Source organism: Orycteropus afer, unplaced genomic scaffold, assembly GCF_000298275.1.
Source record: "Orycteropus afer afer isolate SDZICR_OR568_19922 unplaced genomic scaffold, OryAfe1.0 scaffold00483, whole genome shotgun sequence".
In the NCBI taxonomy this organism is placed as follows: domain Eukaryota; kingdom Metazoa; phylum Chordata; class Mammalia; order Tubulidentata; family Orycteropodidae; genus Orycteropus; species Orycteropus afer.
In genome coordinates this window covers 862,043-879,740 of record NW_006922070.1, presented here as the reverse complement: position 1 = coordinate 879,740, position 17,698 = coordinate 862,043, and the positions used below count along the sequence as shown (strand labels likewise).

At 39.9% G+C, this 17,698-nt stretch overlaps 1 protein-coding gene across 1 annotated transcript in view; it reads right to left on the bottom strand.

The window, feature by feature from the left end:
- The window catches only part of PDGFRL (platelet derived growth factor receptor like), a 64,687-nt gene extending 47,321 nt beyond the window's left edge, over window positions 1–17,366 (bottom strand). The window contains exons 1-2 of the mRNA XM_007954945.2: window positions 17,312–17,366; window positions 4,709–5,006 (exon numbers count right to left, since the gene is read on the bottom strand). Of these exons, the coding sequence (XP_007953136.1) occupies window positions 4,709–5,006; window positions 17,312–17,366 (353 nt within the window). The remainder of the gene's footprint in view (window positions 1–4,708; window positions 5,007–17,311) is intronic.
- Window positions 17,367–17,698: the final 332 nt, after the last annotated feature.

The window sequence follows — 17,698 nt, the reverse complement described above, 5'->3', positions numbered from 1 at the left end:
ATACTTTGAGTGCCTTCCAACCTGAGGGGCTCATCTTCTGGCACTATATCAGACAATGTTTCAGGGCTATTCATAAAGTTTGCCAGTAATATATCAGCACTGGCCAATTCTTTGAGGAGTGGATGGCCCCTTCCTTTTTCCTTGTTTTTCTTAGTCTGGAAGCTCCACTGATACCTGTCCACCATGCGTGACCCTGTTGACATTTGAAATACTGGTGGCCTGTGCCTCCAGCCTCACAGCAACATGCAAGCCATCACAGTATGACAAACTGACAGATGAGTGTTGAATTAAAACAAATAGGTAAACTATAAATAGATCTATGTAAAAATCTATATGAGGTTATTTGACTTGAAATAAAGTTACTTTGTGAAATCATTTTGACTTGCAAGGTGTGAATATTTGTCTGTATACCCTCATTCATTTAGTTAACAAGCTTTATAAAGCCAGGCATGTTTATGGTGAAACAATTATTTGATGGTTTTTGTTTCTTATTTTTTGAGTTGTTTATATTTAACATTTACTGTATTAATTAATTTAAAAAGACATTTTTTAAAATCCTAGAATCATAGTGGGAAGAGTTCTTAGAGACCATTTTATTTTACAGACTAAGAAATGGGGGCAGTATCAATTTAAAACAGCAGTGTGAAAAATCAATGGTGGAAATGGATTTCTGCATCTTCCAAATCTGAAAGAGGGACCAAGTTATATTTGAACAACATTAATATCCCTTTCTTGATGTAATGTTTTAATTATTTAACCAAGTTTTATGCCTAGATGAATATAGCCAAATGCATTAATTCATTCAAGTATTTAATGAACAAATCTGTCTTGGAAGAGTACAGTCAGAATGTTCCTTAGAAACAAGTATGGTGAGACTTTGTCTTACTTGCTTCAGACATGTTGTTAGGAGGGACCAGTCCCTGGAGAAGAACATCATGATTGGTAAAATAGAGGGCCAGCAAAAAAGAGGAAGACCCTCAATGAGACTGACACAGTGGTAGCAACAATGGGCTCAAACATAGCAATGATTGTGAAGATACCACAGGACCAAGCAGTGTTTTGTTCTGTTGTACATAGTATTGCTATGAATCAGAACCAATTCGATGACACCCAACAACAACAATATTCCTAGTACTTAAGGTACTTTGGGAAAAACAAACGTATATAGAATTTTCTCTATCCAGGTCCTGTTTCACTTACCTGGGACCCTACAAGTCAACTAGGCCTCTTATTTTTGTTTTTGTTTTTTTAAGAAATTGCCCCTGCTTTTGTAGATTGGTGACCAAGAACCTCTCTCCATACAAGAGAAAAAGATGAAGTAGTCAGAAGATTAAGCTTTGACAAATGTGGCAACATGTGAATTTAGTTCAAGAAAACTCCCACAATTGGTTAAAACTACCAGGCTTTATTGGAAGCTTTGCTGAGAGCTTCCCACCCCAAAGCTGCCATAACTTTGGAAAGAACTACTTCTCCATGGGAAAAGAAAATACAGGATGAATACTTCTCCTATAGCCAAAGGGACCACCTTCCAGGAAGGATGTCAAAAGTTCATTTGTTGAATCTCTGGTGTAAAAATAAATTGTGATTTTTGTTGTTGTTGTCATTGTTTGACATAGAATTATGACTAGATGTTTTCCACATTTTTTATAAGGTCCTTGGGGTTTCACATCTGTCTTTACTGTTTTATGAAGCTCTTACTACCCTTTTAATGAATACTATTTAATATTAAAAAGTCAAAGTTGGTTTTTTTCAACTCCTGGATAGTTCCCTTCAATTTGGATTCATGCTTACTTCACTTTGTGTACTTAAGATGTTTTCTAACATATACACCTACTGCTCAATTATGGACTATCTTGTTATCTGACACTCTACATTGATGACAACTTTGAAAAAATTGTCAAAGTGGCACTTCTGATGGTCCAGGCCCCACTTGGGGCCACAGCCAGGCCTGGGGTGCTCTCTGTGGGCCACCCCAAATGATATACCAGAGGCCCCATGCAGCAACTGAGCTATACAAGGGATGGTGACCAACCAGCCTCAGGATGCCTTTTCCCATTTTTCCACGATGCCTCAGTCCAGCCACGGAGGGCACAGGGTAATGGGATAATGTAAGGTTCTGGGTGGGCAGTGGGAGGCTACGCAAGGGCCCAAAGGTGCTGTGGAGGCCAGTAGGGGAAGGCAACAGGGAGGGGAGAGGGATGGGGGTCACACAGGGCTGAGGTGTTGGGTCAAATGGAAGACAACCAGGGTCACCACCTAGGGTGGGTGGCAGGAGGCAGTGGGTGGCAGGCAATACCCCACTACTACCACCACTCCCCAACACCCATGGGCTCTGCACTGGTGGGGAAGTCATGGTGTGGAAGGGGGACCCACTGTGCCATGCACACCCTGAGACCAGCACCAAAGACAAGGAGTGGCCTCCAACTCTCACATAACACAGATTTTGCATAATGGCCTTGTCTTTGGAACCTAACCCTGTTGACACGTGAGGAGTGAGTATACTGGCTAATACACCTGCCCTTGAATTGATCCCAACTCATGGCAACCCCATGTGTATTACAGTAGAACTGTGCTCCATAGAGTTTTCAATGGCTAATTTTTTAAAGTAGATTGCCATGTCTTTCCCCCAAGACATTGGCTAATATAACTTTAAAAACACTCCTAGAAAATACTAAATGTTCAATCATCAAATCCTCTAGGTTTAAGATACTTTGTATAAGTATCCTAGATTGAATGTTCATAATAATTTAAATTAGATCAATTCTGGTAAAACATCACATGTAAATCAAACTTTTGTAAATTAAGATATTTAAAATGTATGTGGTAGTAAATCTTTGCAAATTCTTTACAAGCAGGGGACACACACACACACACACTTCAAGTGTGGAGATGGAGATGGGAAAAAATTATTTCATTCCCCTTTCAACCCCTTAAGAAGAATTCTGCCCTGTTATATACTATGAAGCCATAAGTATATAATCAGAATAAAAATGTGAACGTAGTCTTAATACAAGAGAACTGATGGATGGGTAGCTAGTGAGATAACGTATACATATATTTTAATATATTTATTATCCAAAATGAATGTATGAGAAGGAAAAGCAAGCATACCTGGGAGAAGGAGAAAATGATTATCATTCAGTCTTCCATAGATAAATCTAAATGCTAAGCATTCCACTAAATCCCAGTGAAAAAACACAGATTAAAAAAAAAAATAGTTATATGTGTAAAGAATGCTTCAAAGAGGAAGCACCAGACGCCGTACGAATGCACACCTCAAGAGGTCTAACATAGGATTCCAAGAGAAAGTGATGCCTAGGCTGAAGTTAGCCAGGTGAAGAGGCAGATAGATTATTCTAAGCAATAAACGCAGCAAGTTTTAAGGTCTTGGGCAATGAAAGCATTAACTATAAAGGTCCCAAGAGCCTAGTACACTTGACACTCTCCCAGGAGCCCAGACCAGCAATTGCAGAGATACCAACCAAGATATTAGGGATATTGTACTTTATTCCTAGTGGAAATCCACTGAGTGCTAGCAGGAGCGTGACATGATCAGATCTGCATATCTAAACATTATTTTTGCTTCAGTAGAAGGAGATTGGAGGAAAATAAGCTTAGGTGTGATTATTACGATATTTGAGATGAGAGACAACAGTGGCCGGAGCAAGAGTAGTGAGTGACACCAGAGATGGAAAGAGGATAAATTTAAGCCTCTTTAGAAGTCTGAGTTGACTAAGCTTGGTGATGAATTGGATGTGTGGGGAGTAAGGGAGAGAGGGGGAACCACGGATGACTCAGGTTTCTGGCTGAACATGGTGGTGTCTTGTAGATAGAAGAAGATTTTTAGAGGTGGAATTTGTGAAGAAACATGAATATGAACAAGCTGCATTTGAGATGTCTGAGATCCACATTTTTCTTTTTTCTCATTCGAGACACCCACAAATGGACAATATCCTGTATTTCTCTATCTTAGAGGAAGATGGGGCTGAAAAGACTTAAAAATTAGGTAAACCAATCCCCTTCATCTACACACATGTAAACAGAGATTCAGAGAGTTTAAGGGTCTTCCCAAAAGATACACAGAAGTCACACAGCCAGTGCTTACGGCTCCTCCCAGAACCTCTGTAGCATGCCCTCCTTTCTTGGTTTAATTGTTCCTTAACCATCCCTTAGCTACTTCTCCTAAGTAAGAAGGCCAGCATCCTGAAGGAAGTCATTCAAACATGAGAAATGTTTAGTTTTCTAATTAATTGAGGGCTCTGAGTATAAAAGTCAAAAAGTCAGGAAGGTTGAAAAAAAATCAGAAACATTTAAAAAATGTAAAAGCAGTTACAGTTAGTCCCTGGTCATAGGAGTCTCCTTTTAAGTGATTTCCACATCCATGATGATTACTTGAAGAAATAACATTAAATATTAAGAGTTTATTATTGTTCACAATACAAAATTTTAAATATCTATCTCTATGCATTACTGTTTCAATTGTTTGTTCTATGATTTCTTATAAAATTTGACTCTTATAACCAATGTTTACAGGGTCTGCAATAATTGTTTTTAGTTTGGTGAAGAAATAAAACCGATGGCTTTTGCTCATTGAGTTTCCATTTTTAGAATCTACTTGGATAAAATGAAAGAGAGAGTTAGAAATAGTTGATATTTAATGAAGGCAAAGAACCAAACCCTTGACCCAATACAAGTAAAAAATGCTTACCTGAGGCGAGAGTCCTTAAAGGTGTCAAGATATGCAGGGTAGCTCCAGCCAATCTTATTTCCTTTACATCGGAGCTCTACAGTTTGCCCAGCCATCAGACTCAGGGTAGCAGCAGGCTTCTGGAAGCGACCATTATCCAACACTTGTATCATTATAGACTGCGTCTTTGGCATTGAATCAGGTGAGTCCCTGTCCTTTATTTTAGGAATTTTGGGTTTCACTTTTTTGTTGGAAGGCTTGATTTTGTTCTCTCCTGGCTCCTTTGGGCGCTTGTTCTTCGGAGGCTGTTGGCCAATAACTAGTACAGATGTGAGAAGAGAGCAATGGGCTAAGGTAATGGCGTACCCAGAGTATTTGACAGCTGGAGCAGATAATGTTGTAATACTCTCCTCCTCTATATGTCAAAATTATTTTCAGTAATAATCATGTGATAACCATTATTTTCTTGATCAAGGCTTTGGTTTTAAAACAATTAATAATTAAAAAGAAATATATTTCAGTCTCTAAGATACTATTCAAATTCAACAAAATATTTCACATATGAATTAAGATTTTGCACTTAACAAACAAAAATATTATTCTATTAAGTTCATACTCTATCTCAAAAACAAAATGACAGAATTGAAGCCACTCAAGTTCTATTTCTTGTCTTTGCAATCTCTTTTCTATCATTGTTCATCTTGAACCTGCTGTTTAAAAGCAGGCACATGTACTATCAAAGGGGATGGAGACACAAACTGTGTTGGAAGCATAGTTAAAGGATTCTGAACCATTTGAACTCTCTAAATTAATGCACGTGGTGGAGACTCCTTGTGTCAGTGGCTGACAACGTCCATGTAGAATACAACATTTATTAAGGATAAGTACCATGGTAGTTGTGAGATGTGTCTAGTCAGTTTCAACTCACAGCAACCCCATGAAGAGTAGGTTTTCTAGGGTATAATTTTTAAGGGAGCAGATCACCAGGTCTTTGTCCTCTGGAGCTGCCAGGTGGGTTCGTACTGCCAACCTTTTGGTTAGCAACCATTGTACCATCAGGGCTCTGGATAAGTACCAAAAGGATGCTAATTTAAAGCTTACACATGAAGTATTAAAACTCAACAGTAACTGCAGCAAGGGTTTACAAGTGAGCCAATAAAATATTTTGTGATAGGAATATTTTATCACCAATATTGTTGCAGATTGCTGGCAAATATTGATAATAAAAAGCCTACCTTTTTTCAGTCAACTTTATTATTGTTTTTAACTTCTTCACAGACAATGTATCCTTATGCTACTGGGCTCTAGAAATCTCAACCATCCACCAAAGCCCTCACAGCCTTAATGTTGCTTCCACACAACAAGGATGAAAAAGAGACCATGCAGTTTGTTTGCTCATCTGCATAAGTTCAAAGGCTGCCTCAGTATAAGTCCATGGAATTACAAAATGCCCAAACAGAATGGACCCTTAGAGATCACTTAGGTAATGCCCTCATCTTGTAGACTTTAAAAAAAAAAAAAAAAAAACCAGATCCTGGAAAATTTAATCAATATTCTACAAACCACTCAACTGATTAGTGCTAGAATGTGACTGTGGAGCTCAGGTCCCCCGACTCCCATTCCAAGTGCTCACTTCACTATATGTAGACAAGCATCTTGCATATAATTTGAACAAAAAGTATACAAACCTTAGCCAATTGAGGGAATTAGCATGATCTTTATGTAAAAGAGGTAAATGTGAAAAATCAGGAGATTAATATAACCAAAATGTAACTGATTTGACTCAACTGTGTAGTGATGAACTTGGCTTCCTTTGGGTGTTGCCCTTTCCCCTTGAAACAGAAGCCATGTAGCTTCAGTCTTGGTGCAGCCTGCCCCACACTCGAACCAATCACACTCTTAAGAAATCCTAGTCAGTAGCTCAGTCTCAATATCTATTCCTTGGTATGCTGCTTCCTTTGGGCTTGTATGCCTTGCTCCGGAGCCCTGCTCTCTTTTCTGTAACTACAGCTCCAGTTGTGGCCCCTCATCTTCTCCTAGGCTTGAGTCTTCTCATTTCTCTTTCTTCCCTAACTCCAGTGTTTCTAGTCTATAGGCCCCACTAAGCCTTCTTAGTTGTTCCAAGTAGTAGTAGAGTCATGTTCTTGAATCCTAGTATCCAAGATTATTGTTGTTGTGTACCATCAAGTAGGTTCTGACCCATAGAGACCCCATGTGAAAGAGTAGAATTGGCCCATAGGACTTTCTTGGTTATAATCTTTAAGGGAGCAGATCGCTGGATTTTTTCCCAAAGAGCCGCTGGGTCGTTCAATCACCAATCTTTTATTTAGCAGCGGAGGCCCCACTACCTCCTGTTGAGCTTGCAGGTTGCTAAGACTGCTGATCATGCACATTGAGTTTATTTCCCTGTGGTTCTAATGGTAGATAGGGGTTGGCAGTGAGGTACATGCAACATTCCCCAGCTGCTTAGAGGGGGAAGCCTTATAACTTCTGGGATCATGTCAGACCCAATGAAAGCACATTTACCCAGCATCATCAGTTGTGAAGCATAAGCCTCAGTTTTGTAATAGGATAAATGATCACAGTTTTTGTTGTTTTTGTGTTGTTGTTGTTTTATTTTTTCCCTTAAGGTAGAAAATAAAAGACCAGTATACTGAGGTACAAGTAACCTCTGTTCTTTAAATATTTTGGTCACTGTACCTGAAATGAATGGGCTTCTGGATTGTCGCCATGTCTACTTTGGTGTGTTTCATCACTGACTAAGCTTCTTTATCAAGCTAACAGATTTTTCTCCATGGAGCTGCTGGGTGGGTATGATCTCCCAACCTTTCAGTTAGCAGCTGAGCTCTTAACCACTGCACCACCAGGGCTCCGTGGTTGGACGATAATGACATTCATTTAAAGCAGCCATGCTAGCGGCCCCACAAACAACCAGACAGTGCTAGGTTTGAGTGACTCCCAAATCCTTTGTCTGACTTTTTAAAGTATATGACTCCTTAGTTTAAGTATGCAAATCTATTAACTTCCAAAGGCCTAAATAATTGAGAAAACACATTGTAGATGTATAAAAGAGAAAGCTTATTACTACTGTACTTTTTGACTATTGCATGTTGTTGTTGTTGTGTGCCATCGAGTCAGATCTGACTCATAGCGACTCCTCCTTGGGTTTCCGAGGCAGTATCACTACGGAAGTAGATTGCCCAACCTTCTTTCTGAGGAGTAGCTGGTGAGTTTGAACTGCCAGCCTTCTGGTTAATAGTCAAGTGTCTTAGCCACTATTTATTTGCATTTAAAATGCAATTTTAGAAAAATGGGTGGTAAAATTCACAAACTACTAAAGACTGACTTCATGTCCTGGCTCTCCACTTAACTGCTGTGTGACACTAGAAAAGTAACTTACCCTCTCTCTGCATTAGTTTCCTCATTGGTAAATTGAGGATGATACAGTAACAATAACTATCTTGTGGGTTTTGTGGGGATTAAATGAGTTAATATATTTTAAATGGTGAGAACCATGTCTGACCCATATTAAATGCTACATAAGTGCTACCTGTTATTTTGTAAAGGAGTTCTGGTGATGTAATGGTTAAGGCATTTGGCTGCTAACCAAAAGGTTGATGGTTTGAACCCACCAGTTGCTCTGTGGAAGAAAGATGAGGCAGTCTGCTTCCATGAAGATTTACCACTTTGGAAACCCAATGGGAGTCACTATCAGTTGGAATCAACTCAGTGGGAGTAGAGTTTAGTTTAATTTTTTTGTGTGTGGTTGTCGTTATCTTTTGTGATGGAGGAAAAGCAGCTATTATTCTTTCTAATTAAAGCAAACAAACAAAAAACAGTTGCTGTTGGGTTGACCCTAACCCATGTTGACCCATGTGTGTCAGAGTAGAACTAGCGTTTTCAGTGGCTGATTTTTTAAAGTACACCACCAAGCTTTTCTTCTGAAGTACCTCTGGGTGGACTCAAACTTCCAACCATTCATTGAGTAGCAAGTGCATTAACTGTTTGCACCACCTAGAGATTCCCTTTTCTAATTTACAGGTGAAAAAATTGGGGTCACAGATGCCAAGTAGTTCAGTCCTGGTTACTAAGAAGACATTGAAAAACCAAACCCTTTAACTCTAAGTCTACAACTTTTTCTGGTTCATTCTATTACCTCTCAATTCACTTAGAGATTAGCATAATGTTGCTGTTTCTTTTTCTTTTCTTTCTTTCTTTTTTTTTTTTTTTTGGACGAATCATACTCACAGCACCATTGTCTAAGTGGATTCTTTGCTGTGCTCCAGCCTTTGACAAGGAGTTCCAAGTTAAACAGAACTTGATATTGGGGAGGAGAGCAAGCCTTCCTGGAAGTGCGAGAGATGCTTTTCCAAGGCACACATTAGAATACCCAAGTGAGGAAATGCTGCATGAAAATACATCTCCAGAATGAAGGAAAGCAGAAATGCTCTAAAGCAAGAAGTAAGAGGACAAAGGATTGTAATCAGTATCAACTGAGGATTACAGTCAAAGCCAAGTCAAAAAAGGAAGTCACCTCTTAACCTCTCTAATTCTGTAGAATTGTGTTGGAAGAGAACATAAATTCATTAAATTTATTATTGACTGATGGTTGTATAAGGGCTGTATGTTAAACAGGCACTCTGGTGGCATAGTAAGGCATTTGGCTGCTAACCAAAAAGTCAGCTGTGTGGGAGAAAGGTGAGGCAGTCTGCTTCCATAAAGATTTGCAGCCTTGGAAGCCCTATGAGGCAGGTCTACTCTGTCCTATAGGGTCGAAATGAGTCTGAATTGACTTGATAGCAGTGGGTTATATGTTAAATATAATCATTAACATCAAAGAGGTATAGTTATTTGCTTCCCCCCCCCCATGAGCAGTTAAGGGGAAAGACCTGTCCCAAGGCTAGCATCAAAATTACCATAATATAAATACACAAACAACAGAAGATAAATTAAAACTGTGACTTCCTAAAAATTAAATACTTACATTCATCAAAAGACTTCATCAAAAGAGTAAAAAGAGAAATTACACTGGAAAAAAATATTCAGGAATGACATAATTGATAATGGCTTAATTTTTAAAATATATAGAAAACTTCAATAATGCAAAAACAAAAAGACAAACAACCCAATAGAAAAACAGGAAAAAGATATGAACAGACACTTCACCAAAGAAGACATTCATGTGGCCAACAAGCACATGAAAAGATGCTCATGAGTACTAGCCATTAGAAAGATGCATATCAAAACTGCAATGAAATAGCATACCACGTCTGCAAAAATGGCACTGATTAAAAAAGAAAACAACAATACTGGCAAGGCTGTGGGGAGATTGGAACCCTCATCATGGTGTGATTGTAAAATCCTTTCCATACTAAGGAAAATTGTGTGACACATCTTCAAAAAACTAGAAATAAAAATACCTTATGATCCAGCTTTCCTACTCCTAGGTATATACCCTAGAGATCTAATAGCAGTGACATGGATAGACATATGCACACCTATGTTCATTATGTGCATTAGTAACAATAGCAAAAAAAAAAAAAAAATTGGAAACAATTTAAATGTTCAATGGATAAATGCATAAATAAAATGTGGTACATACACACATTTTACACGATCATAAAGAATAATGATGAGTCCTCGAAACCTCTTATAACATGACTGAATCTGGAGGACATTAAGCTAAGTGAAATAAGTTAATCACAAAAAGAAAAATACTGTCTAATTGTACTTTTAGTAAAAGACAAGAATAGATACATTTTTATATAGAGAGTGAGCGAGATTAGCACTCATTGGTGGTTACCAGGGATGGGTGGAGGAGGAGGGAAAAAGGGAAAGCACTATCAAGATAGTAAAATCCTTATTATTTTTGGTGATGGAAAATGTAGCATTGAATGTGGGTGAAGTGCACAAATCTTGACCAAAGTAAACAATATCACTAGAAGTGCACAAGAGAAAAGTATGTCTTTGGTAAAAGATATGATAAATATTTTATAATAACACAAACAGCAACCAAAATTTATGTATGTGGTTGCACAGATATGTATATGGGCACATAAGTACATCAGTATGAATATGTGTACATATGTGTACACATAGAGAGAAGTATCTATAGCCATATGTACACATAGGTATGGGTGTGCACGCATGTACATCTGTACATATAATAAATAAGTCATATAGGGGACACAGGTATGGATTCCTCTTTGACATAATCAAATACCTCACAAGATTGGTTTTCTGGGTTGGGAGATTTAAGACCATAGTCTCATGGGACAACTCAAGCAATTGACATAATATAGTTCATAAGGTACAGGTTCTACATTCCAATGTGGTGAGTAGTGTCTGGGGTTAAAAGCTTGCAAGTGCCCATCTAAGATATAACTGAAGTAAAAGAGAAACAAAGAAATCAAAGACTCAGAGAAGAAAGTGTCTGATAGGACCAGTCATCAACAAAAACCATGGCCTCATCTATCCTGAAACAAGAACTAGGTGGTTCTCAGCTACCAATACTGACTGTTCTGACCAGGGCTACAATAGGTGGATCCTTACAGAATGGAAAGTAAATGTGAAACGGAGTTCAATTTCTTAAAAAGTCCACATTTACTGGACCAGTTGAGACTAGAGGACTCCCTAGTACTATCACCCCGACATACACTTTAAGTCTTAAACTGAAATTATCCCTTGAGGTCACCTTTTAGCTAAATAACAGATTGGCTCATAAAACGAAGAATACCATCCATGAATAATGATTTTCTTTAAGAAAAATCATCCGTATGTGAACAAATGGTCAAAAATTACTCTAAAGATGAGAAGGTAAGGGAGCAGGAAAATTGGAAATGGTACAACCAGAATGGAATGAATGAGAATAATGACACATTGTGAAAAATGTAACCAATATCACTGACTAGTCTGTGTTTCACTCACTGCCATCGAGTCGATTCTGACTCATAATCGATCCATCCCTCCTTGGGTTTCCAAGGCAGTATCTCTATGGAAGTGGATTGCCCAATCTTCTTCCGAGAAGTGTCTGGTGGGTTTGAACCATTAGGCTTCTGGTTAGCGGTCAAATGCAATTGTTAAATGAGAACCTAATTTTCTGTGTAAACTTTCACCTTAAACCCAATAAAATATTAATTTTAAAAAATTACCACACCATAAGTTTGCTGAGTTACTATATTTGTAGCTCAAGGGTTTCACATTTCGTTAGATAAACTGACATGCTCCACTCTCGTTTTTCTGGTCTTTATGAAACATCCCACAGGGACACATGTCCTTTTCCTTGAACAAGGTTGAGAAGAAGTAATGGGGGTGGGGGGAAGAAAATGTAGGATGATGAGAGCCTTTCCCTTCTCCTTCCTTCAAGAACTCCACTCTAAAAAACCATCTGACCACAGGAGATGATTTTCTTATACAAACTGTCCCTAAAAATGTGATACTTCTATTCTAGGATATTTGAAACATTTTTCAGACCATCAATTAGGGTATCCATCATGGTTTATGACTCTTCTAAAAACACTTTATTCATTTAGCTTCCAGGACACCAGGCTGTCTTGGTTTTCCTTCTATTATTCCTTCTCAGTCTCTCACTAGCAAATCTTCCTCATCTTCTTTTCCTGTCTGATCTGAGCTCCAAGGCTCAGTCCTTACACCACCTTTCTAACTACACTCATTCTCTAAATAGCCTCACACAGCTCCCCAGGGATAGGCAGTATTTATATGCAGAAAGTTGTCCCTATTTCCAGTCCTGACCTTTCCTCTAAACTGCAGATCTAAATATTCTGTTGCCGTACTCAGCATCTCTACTTGGAAGACTAATGTTCTTGTTGTTGTTATGTGTCTTCAAGTCAGACCTGACTCATAACGACCCCTCCTTGGGTTTCTGAGGTGGTATCTCTACAGAAGTAGATTGCCCAACCTTCCTTCTGAAAAGTGGCTAGTGGGTCTGAACCACCAGCCTTATGGCTAGCAGTCAAGGGCCTTAGGCACTATGCTGCCAGAGCTCCTTGGAAGACTAATGGGCACCTCAAATGTAAAACACCCAAACTGAACTCTGGATGCTGTTTCAGAATTAGTCCTTCCCCAGTGTTTATCAGTAAACACACTCTATTCTAAAAGTTGCTCAGGTCAAAAAATCTTGGAGTCATACTTGAGTCCTCTTTCTCCCCTGTGCCACATTCAATCCAGCAGCAGTTATCTTGGCTTTGCCTTCCAATTAGATCCTGAACACAGTCTTCTCATTATAATCATCACTACTACCCCTTGCACAAAGCCACTTTTCACCTAGACAATTAAAATAGCTTCTTGAGTAGGCTTCCTGCTTCTACTCTGGCACCTGTAGCTTTGAAAATATCGATCAGATCGTGGGCAATCCCTGCTCAGAATCCTCTAGTGACTTTTGCTTACTTCAGAATAAAATTCAAAATCTTGCCGATGCTTTACAAGGCTTTACATTTTCTATGATCTTGTCTTGGAGCCTTTGGGTGGTGCAAAAAGTTAAGGCGTTCAGCTACTAACCAAAAAGTTGGAGGTTCAATTCAAGTTCACCCAGAAGTGCTTCAGAAGAAAGACTTTTTGACCTGATGGCTTAGTGCCTAAGGCATTTGACTGCTAACCAGAAGGCTGGCAGTTCAAACCTACCTCCACTCTTCAGAAGGCAATATACTTCCGTAGTGATACCACCTCAGAAACCCAAGGAGGGGTCATTATGAATCAGATCCGACTCGATGACAGTGAGTTTGGTTCAGTTTCTAAAAAATCAGCCACTGAAAACCCTATGGAGCACAGTTCCACTCTGACACACCTGGAGTCACCATAAGTCAGGATCAACTCGAGGACAACTGGTTTTATCACACTGCCCTAGTTTCTGTTCTGATCTCATCTCCTTTCTCTTGCCTCACATTCCTTCAGCTACCATGGCCAGTACAAGTTCACCTCGAAGCTGGTATACTTCCTGAACCTTTGGCCTGAAATATTCTTTCAGATATCTGTAGGGTTTGCATCCTTGCTTCAGGCAGGCCTCTGACCATCCTATCCAAATGATACCCTCACTCTCCTCCCCACCTCTATTTCTCCTCTTACCCTAATTAGTGATTTTTCATGCCACTTACTACTTCTTGAAATTATACTTCACCTATTTATTTATTACCTGTCCTCCCCATTGGATTGTGAGTACCACAAAGCAAGAGTTTTACAACCTTTTCCAGGAAATGTCATCATTTCTCAGGACTTCTCATTCCAGTGACCCTCACAGGACCAGGTCTCTCTCTTGCCCTCAAACATTTCTATTTCTTGGCCTTAAAGACAGGAGATTGTTTTGTAGGGAACACATATAAATCCTAAATACTTCAAAATACTCATTATTTGCATTCTTAAGCAGTGAGAAATGATAGATAGATAGATAAAATAAGGATTTCTGAATTAATTTTTATTCTCTTTTTCCAAGGAATAAACTGAAACACAAGAATGGCATAGGGTTCCAGTTACAGTATCATGGTCAGCGTGTTGTTCTCCTTAGCCCCTTAGAGATCTGGCTGTGTTGCCCTCACATCATTCATAATGAGTCTCTGTATTCCTCCTAACAACAGAGCTCTTTCACAGGATCAAAAATAAACCCACGTTAGGCTGAAGCTCATAGATCAAGGGTCTGGTGTAGTTCAACCAAACAGCAATAACACATCAGTATCTATACCTCATCATTTGTTTCTGACATGAGAGAAAAAATATGTAAATAATGAAAAGTTGGTAAGTGCTGTGGTTTTGTACTTTTTCATGGGGAAATAGCACTATATCAATAAACACAGCATCATATATTCCATATATATGCTGTGAGCATTGTTTTACTCCAAATGGGGTCTTGAACTATTTATTAACTGTTTTCCTGCATCAGTTTCATGCCACAGGAGTCATACGAGTTCTTCCAACTCCCATTCTACGTGAGAAGAAATAACATTACTTCTAGGAATTTTAAGCATTTTGGAACTGGGTAAGGCAAACTTCCCTGGATGATGGCAGTCATACCAAACTCAAAACAAAACTCACTCCCATCAAATCAATTTGACTCATAGCGACCCCTCCTTAGGTTTCTGAGGCAGTATCTCTATGAAAGTAGATTGGCCAATCTTCCTTCTGAGGACTGGCTGGTGGGTTTGAACTGCCAGCCTCTGGTTAGCAGTCAAATGCTTTAGGCACTATGCCACCAGAGCTCCACATCTCCTACATACACTTCTAGGGATGCTTTTTTCTATTAGAAGCGTCACTCCCAGCTATGATCAGAAAAACTGAAAAGCAGTGGAACAAGTGGAGTCAGGAGCCTGGTGTCTGCTTTTTGTGCTCTGAGATGACCCTGCAGGCAGAGAGTCCCAACTGCCAATCAGAGAACGGTCCTGGAAGGGCTTCCTGTATGATACATTCTCACTGGTCTGTTCATGGGCCCAGCCAACCACATGAATAATTCAAAACAGAAAGAACATTCTTATTAGATTTAGGAAAATGGTTATATAATTTAATGAAGCCAATTTACTTTCCTAATTATGTGTTCAGTATTTCAACCATAAATATTCTATATGATATTATATATATATATATATATATATATATATATACACACACACACTTATATAGATGTAGATATACCAAAACCAAACTCCATTGTCAATCGATTCTCACAGTGACCCTGTAGGATAGAGTAGAACTGTCCCATAGGATTTCCAAGGCTGTAAATCTGTATGGAAGCAGACTGCCTCATCTTTCTCCCAAAGAGTCCCTTATGGTTTCAAACTGCTAACCTTTTGGTTAGCAGGTAATCACTTTAACCACTGCATACCCAGGGCTTCATATATATATGTGTGCGTTGTTGCTGTTACATGCCATCGAATGGATTCTGACTCCTAGGGACTCCATGTAACAGAGTAGAACTGCCCCATAAATTTCTAGGCTATTAGATGGGTTCATATTGCAAACCTTTTTGGTTAGCAGCCAAGCACCTAACCACTGTGCCACCAGGGCTCATGAAAACATCATCATATTGTTATTACTACATCTACAATTTATCGATTAGTTCTTCTAAATAATACTTAGAATGCGTTCAAATTCGTCTGTCTCATGTACGTTTACTGTTTGTATGCATGTATTTTATTTAAACAGATGTTATTTAGACAGACACTTGTAATCATTCACATACTTTGGGCACAATTGGCTGAGAGGGATCCAGAAGGCAGAGGCTGAAGCCATCTCCACCTTCTCCTAACACATGGGGTCACAGTAAGTCAGAATCAACTCAAAAGCAGTGGAACTAGTTTTTTTTCTAAGCCTGTGAAACAGGCATCTTGGATGAACTATATAATCAATTGAATGGTCAATTTGAAATTATTTTGTGTAGACATCTCCTGATCCATAAAAAAAAAAAAAAAAAAAAAAAAAAACAAATACTACATTTCTGTCCATTCAGCAGTCACATACAACGACCTGCCAGGAGCTTTTAATATTGCGCCCTCCCCTCACTCCCCAGAAGAAGGCTGTCTACATTTTATTAAGCAAGGATCTAGGCTTAAGGATTCTCATGCTCAATTTCAAGCCCTACAAGCATCTTGGACTTGTAAAATAGAATGTGGTATTTTTTGGTAAATGCTTGTAATTTTACAGGAAAGAAAGGAACTGGTCAGGATTGAGTGGATAAAATGTGAGCCTGGTTGAGCTGGCTCCAGAGTGAGGTTGCATAACAGCAAAAGCTGCCTTTCAAACAAAACTAAGCAAAAATTGTCTGTAGCCGAGGAATTCTAAGGGAGGTTTCAGGATACCAGGATGGACCGTATAAAACAATATGCCGTACAAATAACACTAGTTGAATAAATAATACCACAAACAAAACAAGTATGTACACGATAACGTGTGTGTGTGTGTGGGGGGGCTATGTGTCTATTATGTATCTAGGGTAACCCAGGGTAGTCAAACATTCAAAGGAGTACTATGGCACACGGCCCCCTTTGTGCTATACAAAAATGCACTTTCTTCACCTTATCCCATCTAATCAGTTAAGAAGTGTAACAGCTTTAGATTTCAGATTCATCTTGAGATTTAATACACAGAAATATTTGAAGACCTATGCAGCCCTTGCTGCAGACGCACTCAAGCTCAAGCTAGGATACAAAACAAATCCAGGGCTGTGAAGCAGAGGAGGACATTTCGAATTTTGCAAAAGAATCACCAATTACTTTCCTTAGTGGGACTTGCCCTTAGAAGCAGAGGTCCCGAGGCAATCGCGGCGCTGAGGTGGAAGCGATTCGCCACTCCCGCGCCACCTCCCAGATCGACACGTTGACATTGGGGGCTGGACCAGGCGCTGGCTGGCAGAGGGCTGTCTGAGGGCTGAACAGTTATGGCCGGGATCATAAGAGTCAGGAGCCGACCAGAAGCTTCCACCTTCCTCCCGGGCTCGCAGAGAAGTGAAGAGAGGAGGAATGGAGACCCTATTTGGGAGGGGCAGGTGCAAGGGGCGGAGAGTGGCTCCAGGGCTGAGTCTCGGAAGGTCAAAGGGAAAAGAGGAAGAGCTGGCTCGACGACAACCGGGGCTCAGGGCTGCGGGGCTAAAGTCAGGGCACAAGTCCCCTGCCCAGAGTCACTCACCATTCTCCAGTGCTTCGGACACCAACAGAAGAACCACTAGCAGCCAAACCTTCATCTTCATGGGAGGGGGCGGGGGCGGAGAGGTGCTCACTCAGCGGGGCCGAGGCTCGGGCTGCACAGCGAAGGCTGGGCTCAGGATGGAGGCGCGGGCAAGGGGCGCCGCCCCCTGGCGGGAGCCGGCTGGTCGGGGCGGGCGCCTGGGACGCCACAGATGAAGGATTTGGTTTCATGAAGAGGAACACAGTTTTTTGGGGAAAGTTTTGGGAGTTTTTAATTCCCTGTGTGATATGACCTCTCCTGCCCCCTGGCGGAGCCGTGAGGTGCAGCGGCAGCGAGTTCTCTCCCGCCTGTAGGAGGAAGGACTAAGGGAGAAAATGTCAATTACAA